The sequence below is a fragment of the Lissotriton helveticus genome, chromosome 7 (genome assembly GCF_964261635.1).
Source record: "Lissotriton helveticus chromosome 7, aLisHel1.1, whole genome shotgun sequence".
Taxonomy (NCBI): domain Eukaryota; kingdom Metazoa; phylum Chordata; class Amphibia; order Caudata; family Salamandridae; genus Lissotriton; species Lissotriton helveticus.
Genome location: NC_136068.1, coordinates 1,564,585,627 through 1,564,598,943, shown reverse-complemented (window position 1 = coordinate 1,564,598,943; position 13,317 = coordinate 1,564,585,627). Strand labels below are relative to the sequence as shown.

General features: G+C 42.9%; 1 protein-coding gene across 1 annotated transcript in view; it reads left to right on the top strand.

The window, feature by feature from the left end:
* The window catches only part of LOC144769579 (immunoglobulin superfamily member 1-like), a 440,561-nt gene that overhangs the window by 334,633 nt on the left and 92,611 nt on the right, over positions 1 to 13,317 (top strand). Inside the window, exon 7 of the mRNA XM_078653739.1 lies at positions 2,515 to 2,817. Coding sequence (XP_078509865.1) covers positions 2,515 to 2,817 — 303 coding nt within the window. The remainder of the gene's footprint in view (positions 1 to 2,514; positions 2,818 to 13,317) is intronic.

The window sequence follows — 13,317 nt, the reverse complement described above, 5'->3', positions numbered from 1 at the left end:
GCAAAGGTGGTCGGGACCCCAGAAAAGGGTTAGACATGGGTGTACACATGTGCCAAGACCGACCCTTAGACCTCTCCAGTCCTTTATCCAAAATATTTGATATGACGGAAGAGGCCTTTGTTGGTAAATCCACTCTTAATGTGGAAGAACTCAGACAACGGATCCAAAGGGCAGTTTGCCTCCTAGGCAACGCCAATATTGCTTTATCTGTCGAAAGAAGGAAGAGCATCCTTCTAAAAATTGACCCCAACTTAGTAGAACTCACCAACAATGAAGGAGGACCGGAAGCCAATGGACTATTATTCGGCAATGATTTTATCAAAGAAATGCCCAAGTATGTAGGCAGCACTTCCCATAAAGTCCTGAAATTCTCCAGGCCATCATTCTCAGTTCTACTGATAATACTAGATTGTGCAGTTTGCCTGAAGGACATAGAAGAATTTGCGGGAATACCGGTAATAAAACCGGATAGTTCACTAGCATTTCTAACATAGGGTACCACACCTGGTACTTCCAAAGGGGGGTCACAAGAACCAGAGAAACCTTCCATTTGAGGACCATTGCAGCTACTTGAGTAATCATCGAAAAGGGGGAAAGCCTATCCCCCCAATCTTGCCAGAAAGCATCTTCGCCTGCGGATTCCGGATCTATATGCCAACTGAAGAAAGTCTCTAGTTGGGTATTGAGTCTGTCTGCAAAGAGATCTACTTGGCAAGGACCCAGGATGTCCATCACAGCTAGGAAAACTTCCTTGTTCAGATGCCAATTGCTCGAGTCCCTGTGATTCCAAGGAAACCAATCTGCCTCCAAATTGTTCAACCCAGGGATGTGTTCCGCCTGAACTACAATATTCTGTTTGAGACAATAACCCCAAAATACTTTTTCCAAATCTGCCAGATTCTTCCATTTAGGCCCTCCTAACTTGTTGACATATCTTACCACAGAGACATTGTCCATTCTTAAGAGAATTGAACATCTGGCAGTGTCCCTTGCAAAACCTTTTATAGCAAAAGAGCCTGCTAGGAGTTCAAAACATTTTATATGTAGACTCCTTTCTTCTTCCTTCCAAAGACCACCAGTAGAAACTGAACATCCTGACAAACTCGCATCTGATTCTATCACCAGGTCCGGGAGAGACCCAAAGATAGCTCTCCCATTCCATGCCTCCGTATTTTTTAACCACCAATCTATTTCTTCCATTGCTTCTTGGGAGAGTGTTATTTCCTCAGAATAACTCAAGCTATCTCTTAAGTGTTTGCTCTTCAGGCGCTGGAGTGCCAGGTAGTTCAAGGGACCAGGAAAAATGGCTTAAGATTCTTTTATCGCACCAATCTTAAATAGGTCTTGAACCTCTTTGTTGACTAGTTCTGATAACTCTGCATTAAACTTTTTTATCTCCGGGATATGGTCTTGCACGGAAACCCCAACAAAGTCTATCTGGTAGCCCATAACGGTCTCCAACACCCAAGGGTCTTGTGTTATTGATAGCCAGTTTTCTGCAAACGGAGCTAACCTCCCACCTATCATTATAGGGATAACAGAAAGGTCTTGACCTATCTGAGCCTCTTCAACGACAGTCGCCTCGTTGTCCTCTTCCTCTAAACCCTTGTCTCTGAGGGAAGCTGCTCGTATGTGAATTTTGGGATTGGTAGAGGATAGGTCTAAATCCCCTCTGAAAGGAGGCCCTTGACACCTTGGCCTCTGCCAGGAAATCGGCCTCATGATCGCCCGGCCCCACCAAAAACACGCCTGTCAAATACCTTATTAATCTCCCTTTGAGATTTTTGTAGGGAGCTAAAGGCACCTGCATACTTGGTTATTTCTTTGATAAAATTATCGCAGAAAAATAGTCCATTGGCTTCCTGTCCTTTTTCATTGTTGGCGAGTTCTACGAATTTGGGGTCAATTTTTAGAAGGATTCTCTTCCTTCTTTTGACAGATAAAGCAGTATTGGCGTTGCTTATAAGGAAGAGTATTGCTAAATAATGTTTTCATATGTTAATTGATGGTCCCAGCACAGATAATATTCTGTCTCATTATTGGGTGTCATTAGTTTTTGCCCAACAATTAACACTAAGGTATAAAAATAGAGCGTAGCCTGAATATGAGGGCTGCCTCCAGTGGCTACAAGTAGCCTGCTCAGTGCTAAAGAAGAGATCCCCAATTGAAATAAGACATGTGCTTAATTTGTTCTGATATTTGCAGGTGGTGGGCACCAAGATTTATTTGCCATCATCAGACTTTGGCCAAAGCAAGACAGAGAAAAGTAGAAAGGGGAGAAAGAATGACAAAAACAAACACAGGAAAACAGCGACCAGGGGAGGAAAAGAATCTGCGTATGTGAGATAAGGAGAAAGGACGTGTAGAGTGATGAAAGAAAGAGGCAAGAGTTGGAAACAAAATTAAATATTCAGCAACCTGGGCGATCAGCGCTTGTGAAAAAAGTTGAAAAATGTAAACTCTGATGTCTCACAATGCCATTCAACTAAATATTTCTCATTTCTTTTTCAGAAGTGCCCAAACCGTCCATGCCCAAACCGTCCATCTTCTATGATACTGTGCATCATGTAAAAGGATCTTACAACATTAACTGCTCAGCACCCCAAGACAAGACAGTGAAAAGATTTTTCCTTCACACAGATGGAGAACAAGCAGCTTTAATTGATCGCATTCCCTTGCCTGGGAGCCAGAGCGTTATTTTTTCCATCAGTGGCGTGAATGCTGGAGATGGCACTGAGTACAGGTGCTCCTATCAGATCCAGGACTCCGGAGTATCTGTGGAATCACCGCTCAGTGACCCCATACAGATTGGAAAAGGTGAGCTGTGTAACATTTTATGTTTAAAGACGGAGAAAACTAACAGGTGCAAAAAAGTCAAACACCATTATGTTAGTAAGCCCCATGACTTTTGTATGTTCACAAAAAGAGGCTTAAGCATTGTCTAAAAAGATTCCCTCTCCAATAGGTGCCAGTAGGACTCCTCAGGTATATTTTAAGAATCATTTATTTCTAGTCCCTCAGAAATTAGTCATAACTCTTCCAAGCGACCTGCCTGATAACTGCCTCCAGGTAAATAACGACATTCCAATATAGAAGTGTTACAAAGTGAAGAAGCAGAGGTTCATACAGGGGATCTGTATTATGCTTCTTACACCATCACAAGGTTCCAGTCAGCTGGAGTCAACGGTGAAATGTTCGTCTGACAATTGAGTGGGAACATTCCAAGTGGTGAGAAAGGAAGGGGGAGAGGACTGATCCAAAGAAGGGCAGAAATGACAACACACCTCCCTTACACGGGAGGAAAGAAAAATAACAAAACCTCACTGTCAGGAAAATCTAAGGAGAGGAAATAAAACAACAGCAAAATACTAAGGTGAAGGGGTATGAACAACACAGGGAAAAACTACATAGCAATGATAAATGATGGAACTATCAAGGATAGCCTACAATAAAATAATCTTTCAAAAATACACATTCTCAAGCAAGAAGGAGAATGAACATACACTATGGAGTATTTAGGAGAGGACACAAAGTTCAGTACATCACTTCATCACGAGAAAGCAGTACAATAAGTGCAAAACTCCAGTATATTATTTCATAACATATTCGTTATGCCAAATAGGAGGAGAACCCACTGTTCCAGATCTCTTAATGCCCTCCTGATCTTTCAATTCTTGCCCTTTTTGTACCCATACTACCTCTATTTTGTGAAAATGTATGAACCGGATTATGTGATATTATTTCATCCATCCCCCAGATGTGGGGCCCGATTCACAGAACTAACTTAAGACAAAATCCTAAACGTACTACTTTTGGTATTCACAGAAGGCATTTAGTAGTAGTAAAGTTAGGATTTTGTCTTAAGTCTGTCCTAAGTTTTTCTTAAGTCTGTCTTAAGTCTGTCTTAAGTCTGTCTTAAGTCTGTCCTAAGTTTGTCCTAAGTTTGTCTTAAGTTTGTCTTAAGTTTGTCTTAAGACTGTCTTAAGTTGATCTTAAGTCTGTCTTAAGTTAAACTTAAGACAAAATCCTAACTTTACTACTACTAAATGCCTTCTTTGAAGACCAAAAGTAGTAGGAGGACAGACTTAAGACAGACTTAAGACAGACTAAAGACAGACTTAAGACAAACTTAAAACAAACTTAAGACAAACTTAAGACAAACTTAGAACAGACTTAAGACAGACTTAAGACAGACTTAAAACGAAATCCTAATTTTACTACTACTAAATGCCTTCTGTGAATGACAAAAGTAGTAAGTTTAGGATTTTGTCTTAAGTTAGTTCTGTGAATCGGGCCTGTGGCCATTATCTGATACAACAACATTACCCCCCTAATCAAGATACTTTGAAAGGCACAGAAAACCTGTAATCTTCCCTCCTGCAGGGTTTGGGCAGATCAGCACATACCAGTCCCCTTCCTTAAATGATGGGACTCATACATGTTGTATTTCATAATATCCGTTTTTGTATTTCTCATGGTGGATGGACATTTCTCTCAATATTTTCTCTCTGTCTACTGTAACTGCTGCTTGAACATGAAATAACTTGAGAAAACAAGAGATAAGAGGCATTTGGCAAAACACAAACAGTATGTTGAATTAAACAATGCAGCTGGGAGAACAGTTACAGGTATAGAGTCTCAGGAGTATCTCAATTTACAATTGATCTGAAATGGGTTTTGATACAATGCATAGAATGTCATTAACAGTTCTAGCAATCCTTTTTGGTAAGGATTATGAACTACCGTCTTTGGAGCAATAAAGTAATGTCCTCAATGAGGAATCCAGGTGGGCCTCAACATTGGGTGGACACAATGCAGCCAGAGGATAATATGTCCAGATGTCCGGCATGGGGAGCGAGTGATCACTACATGTTGTGTGTGCTGTGTCCTGATTGTCTATGTGTTCCTAACTTTATGTAGCATCTGACTTTATGGTGTTTTGGGAGCGTGCTACTCCTGCGCCATGTTTGCTTTATTGGGGTCAATCTCCCTAGACCATTGTGTTATCGCTGAGCCTATCTGTGGGATTGATCTGGGGTTTCCTGTTTGCACATTTGTTTGCCCGCTACGTGCCACCCCACCTGTGATCTGTCAATCAGTGACCTCTGGCCTGGGTCTTAGAGACTGCCTAACTACAGTTGGGCTTGACGTGGAGTACATAATGGGCAAATTTATTAATAAAGATGCAAATTAGTTTTTGTACATGAATGTATCATTATTCATATTAACATCGACTTTCTCAATATTAACGTTACCATTCTACTTTCCCTTAATCATGAAGCTGTCATATTATTTCTAGGGATCCACCCTTCAATTACAGGAAAGGAGAAACCCCAGTGACACAATTAGGCGCTGTACAATAAGTCCACACACTGTCTTGAAGGCCAGTTTTGGCTGACACACCAGTAGCTTCTATCCTTTGTAAACACTCTTTCACCATTCTATTCCTCCTTTCCACTAACCCGTTAACCCGGGAACAATATAAGGCTGTCTAATGATGACTGATTTGTAGCTCCTCTAGAAAGTCTTTCATAAGGTCAGAGGTGAACTGTAATAATAATAATATTAATCCACATTTGTAAGGCACGAACAATCACCCGTAAGGGTCTCTAGGCGCAGGGGGCCGTCGGGAAGATTAAGCAAGCTATTTCACAGAGTCACATGGTGCTGGGCTAATCTGCCGCCAGCACCGGGGATCGAACTGTGATCCCCACATTCCGGAGTCAGTTGCCCTGGCCGCGGCGCCACACCTCTTCCTGTACATTGTGGTTGGTTAATAAGGTTTCTGGGGTACCCTCCTCCACAAATACTTCTTTAAGAAAGTTGATTAGGGTTTCTGTGTTTATTTGTTGTAGACATTTTGTAGTGATCCAATGTGAATAATAGTCAAGCAATACCAGGATAGTCCTCTGTCTTAGAGTTTTAAATGTTAATGGGCCATTGGTCTAAGGCTAATTATGTCCATGGCTCAACAGGGGAAAGAGGAAGTTTTCCTGACTTGGTGTGGTTGTCACTTTTTATGCATTCAAGACATTCTTTCACCACGTTTTACAGCATAGCATCCATAGCTGGCCACCAATATTCAGAGGACGTCTTATTTTTTGTGAGGCTCCATCCCAAGTGACCTTTGTGTGCTAATTTGATGATCTTGTCTATAATCCCTTCTGGGGGAATTATCTTCCTTACCACTATTTGGATAGTTTGGTGGTAATCTAATTTCTACTATCTGGCCAAACCTCTTGTACGCATCTTGTTAGCAATATCATTTATTCATACTCTCTCATGTAATCTTCCCATTCATTCCTGTTCACGCTGACTAACTCCAGTAGAACATCATTCTCTTTTGCCTCTGCAATGTCTGTGGTACAGTCCAGAGGAGCATGTGAAAGAAAATCTGCTAGAATGTTTTATGTTCCAGGAAAATACTGTACTCTGAAGTTAAACCCTTCTAATCCTAATATCCAGCTCAATATTCTTGATGTGGTCTTGGTCGAGCATTTGGTGGTGAAAGCATGCGCTAATGGTTTGTGGTCAGATTTGATAGTAAATGGAATGCCCCACAGGAAAATTTTGAACCGCCCAGTAGCATGCTAAGGCCTTCCTTTCGACTACCGAATAATATTTCTCCTCCCCCCACCCCCCACCATTTGAGTTAGGCTAACTCCTAATCCTTTATTGCTGGTGTCTGTCATTAACACAGTGGGTCCTCCACAGCGACACACAACTAAAACTGTGACTAGAAGCCTGAAAGTGGACCAGCACACTTGTGGCTATAATGGAATAGAACAGCTGAGATTAAATGAACATTGCAGAACGTTCCTCACTAGGCAGGCTTAACCAAGGCGTTTCTGCTTGACAGGCTTTAAGGCAAACCTAGACGGGCTTCTTTAATGAGCTGTGCCTGTCAGCGTGTGAACAAAAGCTAAATTCTTATTGGCGTACACGCTGATTCATCGTGTTTGACACCAGACAAGTTTTAATATTAGCTGTCAACATGAGTAACCTGTGGCTGAAAATCTTCCCCTCAACGGTACGCGGCTCAGAAACTGTGAACGGCATATAGAGTGAAACGGGCACAACACGCTCGCAGCTCTGATGAATGCATCATCTGAGCAGAAACAATGCCTGAAATGTGTGAAATGTGCTTCTGATTAAGTGTCATGTCGAGGCTATTTTTACAAAACATTTTCTCCGATACTAGCGCTGAGGGTTCTCGTTGGCCAATGAAAGGTACTTGTAGTGTACGAATTAACCAGCCTTGTTTGACATGTGCCATTTAATATTAATGGTGTAACCCAGTATCTCACATAATATGGGGTGATATGACAGCATAAACTAATAGTTGCTTCTGTCAAGAAAAGTACAATTGCTTCAGAACCTTTTACATTTATCCTGACACCTAGGAAAACCATTCAATGGCATACAGTCTATATTGATTGATACACAGACAAAAGGATAAGACTGACGCTATGAGTTCGAATTGTGCCCAATATATTGGAAATCATATATTGTATAAAACAATACATAAACTAATATTTAAAGACACAGGACTGTTCAACAAGATATAAAATTACATACATATTTATGTGCCATATACAAAGTACATTACATAGAACACAATCCAAATAGTAGAACATTCAACATTAATAACACACATAGAATAACTTAATTGGGCATTTGTATGTGCTTAGCATGTATATTCAACCATATGGCCTTAATTTGTGGCATAGATATGTCAGATACTAGTACAGAATACCTAATCTGTAAGTCAATGTTTCGACTCCCAATAAAAGAGTGTTGTTCTAAAACATCTCCCAGGGTCTTCTTCAAGACTGTAGATATATTTCTTTACAACCTGTTACAAAGGCTTTTTGGTTGCAACATGGATCAAGGGATAGCAAAAATCTCAGAAGTCCTCCATTTATGCCTTTGGAACCGAAAGTTCATATCATTGAGGCAGCCCCGCAACTGAAATTTCTGTGCGTGCTTGGGACTGATATTCAGGAGCCGGTTAACGCTTCCTGAACTGCAACACCATACGGTTACTTTTTTGTCTATTAGCTCGTGTCAATCAGGAGGAACGCAAGACATCTTATTCCTTCATCTGTGTTGGTGTTGGGAAATGGGAGCCATTAGTGCTTTCTGCATCTGAGTAATTCAAATAATTTCTATAAAAGCGGTGCAGATGCATCCGCTTGTATCAACGTTGCGACCCAATTCATGCTTGACAGGCTTTAAGGCGAGCCTAGACAGGCTTCTTTAATGAGCTGTGCCTGTCGATGTGAGGACAAAAGCTGAAATATTCCTCAGCAATGCATGGCTCAGAAGCGGCAACCAGCCGATAAAGTAAAAAGGACACAGCATGCTCGCAGCTCTGACGAATGAAGCAGTTGAGAAGAAACAAAGCCTAAAAATGAAGTGTAGGCGATAAACATTGCCCTGCCAGCAGAGTTCACCGAGATTTTGTAACTCCGCACTTCACTTGAAGGGAGGAGTTTGGCAAAAGCTCAGCCTATGTTGCGTAGCGGAGTTTACCGGTCGGCACCCACCACTATCTTGTACACTGCTTTGGAACCAGCTCCGAGCTCGGCAGCCTTGAGCATGAAAGCCATGATTGCAAACTCAAGGAATATCTGGAGAGCAGCCCTGACTGCTATCCCAAAAACACACACAAATACACTCAAGGAACGGATGCACTGGGTGTGTTGTGAAAATGAGCAGCCATTCCATGCTTACACCTCCAAGATAGCTTTCTTTAATTGACTCCGGCACTGGTTGTTGATAGAAACTATATCAATAACCTACTGAACTGGGGGTCTCACAAACAAAGTGCCAACAAGTGCCTAGGACTACAAGAAACAGAAGTACAGAAGCAAAGAAGCAGGAGTATTGTGAAAGCACAGAGACCCTTGAGCAGAGCTTGGATTCCCATCAATTGTCAACGTGATCAATCTTATCATCTGGTTATCCACCCAGACGAATGATATGTCTCTTGATCATAGAGACTATATTTAGGGGAAAACTCACTCAATAGAGTCAAAGAGGGAGCACCAGAAAATGAAAAAACAGATCGTATGTTTCTTGGATCAATGATCACATGGGAACTACGTGCAGTGCATAAACAAGTGAGTGCAGTGTTTAAAATAGGGATGTGAGGATTAAATCAAAGTTTATTTGGAATATCGCCTTACACTCTAATTAAAACTAAAGCAGTGCAAAAAGGAGTTTTAACAAATAACTGCTATGTATCAAGGTCGACATGTTTCAGCCAAATGGGTAAAAATGCCCAAGGCTTTCTTCAGGACCTATGTTGTCAAAATTTGCTACTGCATGTGTGTACCAACTAAAAAACCAAAACGTGTCAAAAGATTAATATGTACACTTCAGTGAATATCACCACAATAAGGTTGGAATGAAATACAACCTTCTTTTACTGATCCTCCGCTTCAAGGGATGCAGATGTCATCCGTCTTGACCAGGGACTGGACCTCACCTCACCTGGAACCTTGCTCAGGAATACGAGGTCCCACTCTGTCCGTCGTTGCCTCGGGTGTCTTCTGAGTCGAGGGTGTTGATAGAAACCACCCCGTTTACTCTGTGCATTTGTTTTGGTTTAAAACAAGCCGGGCTGCTGCTTTTCGCATTGCGCTTATGAGCCGCTGCCCCCCTGCGAGTGCCGGTAGTGGTTGGGTCCGCAGTGATAATGTATTCAGACCTCATTAATACCTGTCACTAGATTTGTATTTCCTGCTTTCGCCTCTTTTTGTGCAAATACAGAATGCAAATGGCAATTTTGTTTTACCTGAGATTGCAGAAAAATCATTGCATAGAGGCAGAATGGAAAACAAATCAGATTTGAAATTGCCAGTAGCATGAGGCAGGCCTGTCACGTGCATAAGGGTCTAATCTAAATGTGCCTCCTTTGAGTTTTGCTCTCTTATAGTGCTCCAAGGTGACTCACCTCCTCTTTCTTACAGGACTTCTTTTCCATCTTGGCAGCTGTCTTCTCCCAGCCCCCTCAACCTTTTTTAACCAGGCCTGCCAAGTATCACGCATCAGGTGTGACATTACCGTATTTCAGTGTGGTGTTCCGCATCACCGCATTGAAATGCATTGTCACGCTTTTTAATGTCACTCTGCCAGCCGTACATCGCTGAAACTGGCTGCTCCAGGCTGCTAGCACACATGTCGGTGCTGCCACTTGCCAGCACTCGGGCTCGCTCAGTAAACAGTTAAGGTACTTGTGGCAAAATGCAGCCCTTGCTACAATGTTAAAATCTTTAGCCTCGCTCTCCTTGGTGGCACTGAAATTGCGTCGCCGCTTGCTGTCACATTAATGACTCGTCACTTCACTGCCCAATACCTACCCAGGGCGGGGCCTGCCCTTAGAATTGGCTGCCGTGTACTGGCTGTGCGGGGGGGTTTTGTGACCTCACGTCCTGGAACAGGAAGCAAGTGAGGTCGGGCAGAAGCGGCGGGAGGTTTGACTGGAGTTGTTCTGTCCGCCGCGTCCTTATTAGCATCCGCGGCTAAACTCTAAGTGTGCTCCTGCCTGCGCATATTACCCGGCGACGGGCGTTGGATCCCGGAAGGCAGCTCTCTGCCAATCATGGCCGTCAGTGCAGCCCTGAGCTAGTCCGTGAATAACCACGGCGTCTGTTGAGATTGTTGCAGACCCAGCCGCGCGTTCATTAGCCCTGGGTCTGTGTGTCACTGGACGGCCTACCTTTCTGCGCCTGGGACTCGCATTGGACTGGAGCCAGCCTAGAAGGCTCCTATCACTGATGCAGCCGATAAACCTGAATTATGGTGGCCTGCAGCCACTACCTTGCAGAGAGACGCTGCTTTAGTAATTAATGGAGCCGCCATCTCCACACTCCAAGTTGGGACTCTGCTTCCGGCCCAAGTAAGTAAGTACCAGCCTCTGTAAGCTTAAGTTAACCTAATGAATGAGCGTGCATGATCAGGAAGCTGCAACAAATGTAAAATAAATCTTACATTGTGATCCCGTGATGACTGGGGTCTTTACTCCCAAGACCGCAGCGCCGTGATGGAGCCCAGAGCAAGCTAGTACACCACTCACTCACTGACTGAATCATTGCCGGTTTGCCTGCGTCTTAAGAGTTGTTGTGGCTAGGACTGCAGGCTTCCACCCCCGGAAACCGAATTGTCACTCTGCACAGTAAGTGACTACTTATTTAGTCCAACAAGCATGACCAAGTCTTGCAGCACAGACAAGCACTTAAAATCACTTGCTGTTTGCTCAGTGCACACCTTTATAGTTAGTTCGGCATGGACAGCTTTCTCGCGTCCTGTGCCTGCCTGGTATCTACTTGCACTCAACTGGTATAATAAAAATGGCTTCATACTGAGCTGCCTTCCTTGCCCCTATACTCAAGCAATTGTGCAGTCAAGCAGTCTGTCTCTGCTTGAGTGAATGACTCACTAGCGGACATTACTGTATTTTAACTGAGAGGGAGGTGTAATAAGAAGCCTTGCTAGTTGGCGAACGCTGCATGCAATTATAGTGCCGTGTGCTGGTCAATACAGCAGTATTTCTAGTAGAACTGGGCCGTCCCGCCCACCTTAACAGTACGGTAAGGTTACAAGGAAAGTGCCCTTCAATTTCTGGTTCTCTGCTGCAGTTTTAAAATCTCATTTTTCTGGTTGCTTAAATGGATGTAAATTCTGATATTTATATCCTGTCTCCCGATTCTGCGTTGCTTTATTTTGCTTGCGAAAGTGTCACTCGTGGTCGTTGAAATGTCACTCATATTTGCACTGAAATAATAAAAATGTTACACATAGCAATCTGAAACCTTGGCAGCTATGTTTAACTTTTTTAAGCTCGGATGGGAGCACGCATGGGTGTGTGTGAGGGCGTCGACCGAGGATGTTTCTTCTGTGGGCAGTTGCTGCCAGTGAGGGCTGCCCTCGCAGGAGAGATGACTCTAGAAGGAGCGCACAACAGAGGAAGCTGAGACAGGCAGCAGATAGGGTCGACTCGTTTTCAGGGCTGGACTGGGAACCAAAACTGGCCCTGGCAAAGTGCTCGGCCGGCCCCGGGGTGGTTGGGGGTGCGGCCGAGCTGTGTGCCAGGGCCGGTTTCGGCCGATTTTGTTACCGGGGCCGATATTGCAGCTATGCTGCAAAAACGACCCAATAACAACAAGCATTGGAAATGCAATAGGTCTCGCATTAGGAAAGTTTGAGCTATTGGTCTTATAAATGACATTTTTTTTATTTATGTGTTGTTTTTAAAAATAGCTAAATTAATAGCTTTGTCATTTACAATGCCAATAGTTATAACTTTTGTAAATGTGACACCTATAGCATTTGTAATGCAACATGTTTTGTATTTACGTGACTTAGATGTATTGATATTACAAATAACAATGGCTTTTAACTTTTTAAAATAATTAATACTTGAATAAAAGTGATTGTAATTTATAATGGCAATAGCTTAAACTTTTGTAAATAACTTTAGTGAAGATTATGTTCAGTGTATTTTATTGTGACGAAAATCCAAGAACAGAAGTGAAATATTAACATCTTTTTTGACATTTGTAATAAAGCTTGAAACATTGAGAGAACATATTTGAACCAGTGATGCTGTGGTTGCGCTGAGTGATGCGGTGGTTGCGCTGAGTGATGCTGTGGTTGAGCTGAGTGATGCTGTGAGAGAGTTGAGGGATCGAGACAACATAGCAGAGCGTTGAGAGGGGCCATAAAAAGAAAGGGTACAGAGAGAGAGAGGGGGTAGGGAGAAGGTCTGAGGGGTGGGAGAGAGAGAGGCATGGGAGAAGGTAAGAGAGAGACGGCAGTGACAGTGACGACGCGAGGGAAAAGAGATGTCGCCATAGCACCCATCAGCCTGTGCCACCTATAGAGACCCACACACCCATATGTAAAACTGTGCCGCATTACTTAGGAACCTGCAGTAATAAACATGTATGTCTATAATGCTTGCACATATAGAGAGAGCGTTTCATACGAGACCTGGTGTTTGAAAGCACCCTAATAATTTATCAATAAAATAAGCATTGTAAAATAACAGATGTTGCTTTTACCACTCACTTTACCAACCTCAGAAGGATGACAGGCTCGGTCGGCATTGCCAGGATTTCAAATGGCGACTTTCAGATCACTATATTTGCCAGCAGGGAGTATTCAACTCGCTGTGCTATCTTGCAGACAGCAAGCCAATAAAGCGATGAGCTATACCCAGCCCATTGGGAAAATGTGACTTTCAGCATTTTCTATGAAAAGTTTATTTCCGTCAGTCATCACACAATCCATAATTCCGTTATTTAATTG